The sequence below is a fragment of the Eimeria mitis genome, genomic scaffold, assembly GCF_000499745.2.
Source record: "Eimeria mitis Houghton genomic scaffold, Emh_scaff122, whole genome shotgun sequence".
In the NCBI taxonomy this organism is placed as follows: Eukaryota; Apicomplexa; class Conoidasida; order Eucoccidiorida; family Eimeriidae; genus Eimeria; species Eimeria mitis.
Genome location: NW_013568279.1, coordinates 29,766 through 34,654, shown reverse-complemented (window position 1 = coordinate 34,654; position 4,889 = coordinate 29,766). Strand labels below are relative to the sequence as shown.

Here is a 4,889-nt window from a genome sequence, read left to right as displayed (position 1 = left end):
TAAAACTATAAAAACAAAAATAAAAAACAAAAATATATTTGCTTTCTCCTAGCTGCACGTACACCCCAATACTTAACTCTAAATAATTTTGCATGCACAGCAGCAGCAGCAGCAGCAGCAGCACCAGCTGCAGCAGCAGCAGCACCAGCTGCAGCAGCAGCAGCAGATAGGGAAGCAGCAGCAACAGACGTAGCAGCAGCAGCAACAGATGCAGCAGCAGCAGCAGATGCAGCAGCAGCAACAGGGAAGAGATAGAGCAGACAAACAAAACAATAGGAGAGTTAATACAGTCTATAAAGCCCTTCAGAGCTATACTATACATGCATGCATGCAGCTCTAACGTGTATGCAGGCATGAGTTCTAAAGTGCATGCATGCATGCATGCATGCATGCATGCAGCCCCTATGCACATGCATGCATGCATGCATGCATGCGTGCAGCTTCTATGCACATGCATGCATGCATGCAGCTCTAACGTGCATGCATGCATGCATACTTGCATGCATGCAGCCCCAAAATGTTTGGATGCATGCAGAGCCCAAAACGGCATGCATGAATGCATGCAGCCCCAATGTGTCTGCATGCATGCATGCATGCGTGCATGCATGCATGCGTGCATGCATGCATGCATGCACTGGAGTCTTCAAGGACTCCCTAGGGGCCCCCTGGGGGCCCCTATGATTAGGTGCCTTTGCGGCGTCGTGCTGCAGCAGCAGCAGCAGCAGGAGCAGGAGCAGCAGCAGCAGCTGCAGCAGGATCTCTCTTGCGTGAGCCACTGGCGCGTCGTTTTCTGAGCTGCTGTTGCTGCTGCTGCTGCTGCTGTTGCTGCTGCTGCTGCTGCTGTTGTTGTTGTTCTTCCTCCCCCTGCTGCTGTTCTAGCTGCAGCTCCTGCTTCATCTGTTGCTGCTGCTGCTGCTGCTGCTGCTGCTGCTGCAGTTCCATCTGCTGCTGCAGTTGCTGCTGCTGCAACTGCTGCTGCTGCTGCTGCTGCAGCTGCTGCTGCTGGCGCATGCGTGTTGCAGTGTATTGTATGAGTTGTAAGAATTTATAAAGCAGCAGAGCGCATGCATGCATTGGGGGCCCCACAAGTATATGTGCGTCTGTTCTGTCTATCCATCCCCCATGCCCCGGGAGGAAACGCCCAGTATCCTTGACGCCTGCATTTCTCTTTATTAAACTGGCGATGAGGTCACCTGTTGTTGCTGCTGCTGATATATATAAACCTATTATACACCCGAATATATATACTATACACCAAGAATATAATCTATCTCTTTTTTTTTTCCTTTCTGTTGATGCTCCTGCTGCTGCTGCTGTTGCTGCTGCTGCTGCTGTTGCTGCTGTTGCTGCTTGTCTTTCTTCTTCTTCGTTGTGGTGGGGGTTTATTGGCTTTATTCTTGTTTGTTGTTTAGGGTTTATTGTTTTTTCTGCTGCTGCTGCTCCTGCTGCTGCTGTTGCTGCTGCTGCTGGTGCTGCTGGTGTTGCTGCTGCTGCTGCTGCTGCTGCTGCTGCTGGTGTTTGCTGCTGCGGCAAGAAAGACTCAATTAAATTCTGCGCAAGAAAACGCCCAAAACGCCCCAAAGGAGACACTTGTGGGGTGCCGGGGGGACACAGGGAGGAGACGATCCCAGCCCCTGAGGAGACGATCCCAGGGTGTGGGGAGGAGACGATCCCAGCCCCAGGCTGCGGGGAGACGATCCCCGTGTGTGGGGGGGAGACGATCCCAGCCCCAGCATGGGGGGAGGAGACGATCCCAAGGTGTGGGGGGGAGGAGACGATCCCAGCCCCTTTATGTTGTGGGGAGACGATCCCAGGCCCGGTGTGGGGGGAGACGATCCCAGGCCCGGTGTGGGGGGAGACGATCCCAGCCCCAGGCTGTGGGGAGACGATCCCAGGCCCGGTGTGGGGGGAGACGATCCCAGGGTGTGGGGGGGAGGAGACGATCCCAGCCCCTGAGGGGACGATCCCAGCCCCAGGCTGTGGGGAGACGATCCCAGGCCCTGAGGAGACGATCCCAGGGTGTGGGGCGGAGACGATCCCAGGCCCTGAGGAGACGATCCCGGTGTGTGGGGAGACGATCCCCGTGTGTGGGGAGACGATCCCAGCCCCAGGGTGTGGGGGGGAGACGATCCCGGTGTGGGGTGAGGAGACGATCCCGGTGTGGGGTGAGGAGACGATCCCCTGTGTTGGTTGTAGTATATGTTGTGCTGCAGTGCGTGCAGCAGCAGCAGTGATGGCGAGTGTGAGAAGAGAAGCAGCAGCAGTAGCAGCAGCAGCACCAGCAGCAAGACCTAGAACCGTTTTTTTTGGGGATACAAGAGCAGCAGGAGGCAGCAGCAGCAACTCCCTCTCCTGCTGCTGCTGCTGCTGCTGCTCCTGCTGCTGCTGCTGCTGCTGCTGCTGCTGCTGCTGCTGCTGCTGCTGCTGCTGCTGCTGTGTGCATGCAGAAAAAAGAGAAGACAAGCGAGCTGAGCCCCAATAAGAACCAAATATATAAGCAGAGGTATCGTGGATACAAACTAGCAGCAAACCCCACAACACCAAGACACGGGGGGACCATAGATATAAACCCTTAAAAATAAAAGACAAAGACAAGCGAGGAGACAGAAAAGGAGACAGAAATACAGAAGCAAAAGGAGACAGCAGAGGTAATATAAAAGGAGACAGATATACAAAAGGAGACAGATGTAAAAAAGGAGACAAAACAAAAAATAAATAAAATAATAATTTTACGGTATTGCCTATACCCCACACACCACGTAACTGCTGCAGCAAACCCATTCTCTGCTGCTGCTGCTGCTGCTGCTGCTGCTGCAGTGCAGCAGATAAGACACGCCTGCTGCTGCTCTTGCTGCTGCTGCTGCTGTTGCTGCTGCTGCTGGTGGTGGTGTCGTTGCCTGTATAGGACGTCTCCGGCGTTTCTGCTGCTGCTGCATCTTCTGCTGCTGCTGCTGCTGCACCACCTGCAGCAGCAGCAGCAGCAGCAGCAGCAGCAGCAGCAGCAGGGGGTTGTTTTGTTGTTATTAAAGGGGGAGACAGAGCACGAAGACAAACCCAAAAGGAGGGGAGAAAGCAGCAGCAGCAATGCGCCAAGACAGCAGCAGCAACATCTGCGATCCCCCTGCTGCTGGGAGGAGACATCAAAGACAGCAGCAGCAAACCACCCAGTGCTGCACCCTCAGCCTGAAACAGCAGCAGCAGCAGCAGCAGCAACAGCAGCAGCAGTAGCAGCAGCAGCAGCAGCAACAGCAGCAGCAGCAGCAGCAGCAGTAGCATCAGCAACGGCAGCAGAAGCAACAGCAGCAGTAGCAGCAGCAACAGCAGCAGCAACAGTGGCAGTAGCAGCAGCAGCAGCAGCAGCAGCAAAAGCAGCAGCAGCAGCAACACAAAGCACACACGGCGGTATATATGCAACCGGGTATAGCCATATATATAAATAAATTAAATAAATTAAATAAATAAATAAAATAAATAAATAAAAAATAAAATAAATAAATAAATAGATAAATAAACAAACAAATAAATAAACAGAAAAACAGGGAGATAAGAAGAAAGACAAATAAAGAAAAAAAAATAAAAAAATAAAAAAATAAAAAAAAATAAAAAAAAACAAACAAATAAAAAAGCAAATAAAGAAACAAACAAATAAAGAAATAAAAAAAGGGTTTGTTTCGGGTTTAGGGTTTGTGTAGGGTTTAGGGTTTAGGGTTTAGGGATTACGAGTAGATGTAGATGAGGGTTTGCTGTTGCAGCAGCAGCAATAACAGCAGCAGCAGCAGCAGCATGGCCTGTGGGAGCAGCAGCAATATTTATATGTTTTTTGCTGCAGAGTTTGTTAAACTCATATAAAGATAAAATAGAATGAAACCAACAAAGAGAAGCAAATAAATATAAAGGAGACAGCAGCACTGCAGCAGCAGCAGCAGCAGCAAGAACTGAACCCGTACATACACGTAACAGTAATACATCTATTCTACTCTTGCTGCTGCTGCTGCTGCTGCTGCTGCTGCTGCTGCTGATCAGTTTGCTGCTGATGAGACTGCTGATGATGCTGCTGCTTATCTTGCTGCAGATGCTGCTGCTGCTGCAGATGCTGCTGCTGCTGCTGCTGCTGCTGCTGCTGATGCTGCGGCCAAGCCAAGATATTATGCGGCTCCCCACTTTAGCTGCTGCTGCTCTTGCTGCTCCTGCTGCTGCTGCTGCTGCTGCTGGAAGAGCAGCAGCTGCAAGAGGTCCTGCTGCATGCAGTCGCTGCTGCTGCTGCAGCAGCAGCAAAGGCTGCTTCTGCTGCAGCTGGCCGCGCACATTGTATCGTGGGGATGAAGGCTGTGCTGCTGTTGCTGCTGCTGTTGCTGTTGCTGCTGCTGCTGCTGTTGCTGCTGCTGCTGCTGCTGGCGCCGAAAGGAAGGAAAGAGGACACAGGAGGGAACGGCGCAAACAAGGGAAGCTGCCGCTGCTGCTGCTGCTGCTGCTGCTGCTGCTGTTGCTGCTGCTGCTGCTGCTGTTGCTGCTAGGAGAAGCAGCAGCAGCAGCAGCAAAGCGCAGCAGCAGCGGGCGGCTATAAGATAAGGCTGCGGGGGCCCCTTTAGATAGGTGCCCATACACCCGAAGAGACAGAGGCGAGTCTGCTGCTGCTGCTGCTGCTGCTGCTGCTGTTGTTGCTGCTGCTGCTGCTGGTGGCAGCAGCAGCAAATCGTTGCTGATGCACACCAGAAGACACAGAGCCAGCAGCAGCAGCAGATGGAACCTGCAGCAGATGCGACGTGCAGCAGCAGCAGCAGCAGCAGCAGAGATGAAGCAGCTCTTGCTGCAGTAAGAGCCCCAGCTGCTCTTGCTGCTGCTGCTGCTGCTGCTGCTGCTGCTGCCGATCGAGGCCTTCATCGCGGGGA

The 4,889-nt window shown here is 52.8% G+C and overlaps 1 protein-coding gene across 1 annotated transcript in view; it reads right to left on the bottom strand.

Moving 5' to 3' along the window:
• Positions 1-681: 681 nt before the first annotated feature.
• EMH_0087460 (phosphatidate cytidylyltransferase, putative) overlaps positions 682-4,889 on the bottom strand; it is a gene marked incomplete at both ends in the record, with an annotated part of 4,674 nt that continues 466 nt past the window's right edge. Inside the window, 3 exons of the mRNA XM_013494613.1 lie at positions 682-2,468; positions 2,757-2,963; positions 3,948-4,889. Coding sequence (XP_013350067.1) covers positions 682-2,468; positions 2,757-2,963; positions 3,948-4,889 — 2,936 coding nt within the window. The remainder of the gene's footprint in view (positions 2,469-2,756; positions 2,964-3,947) is intronic.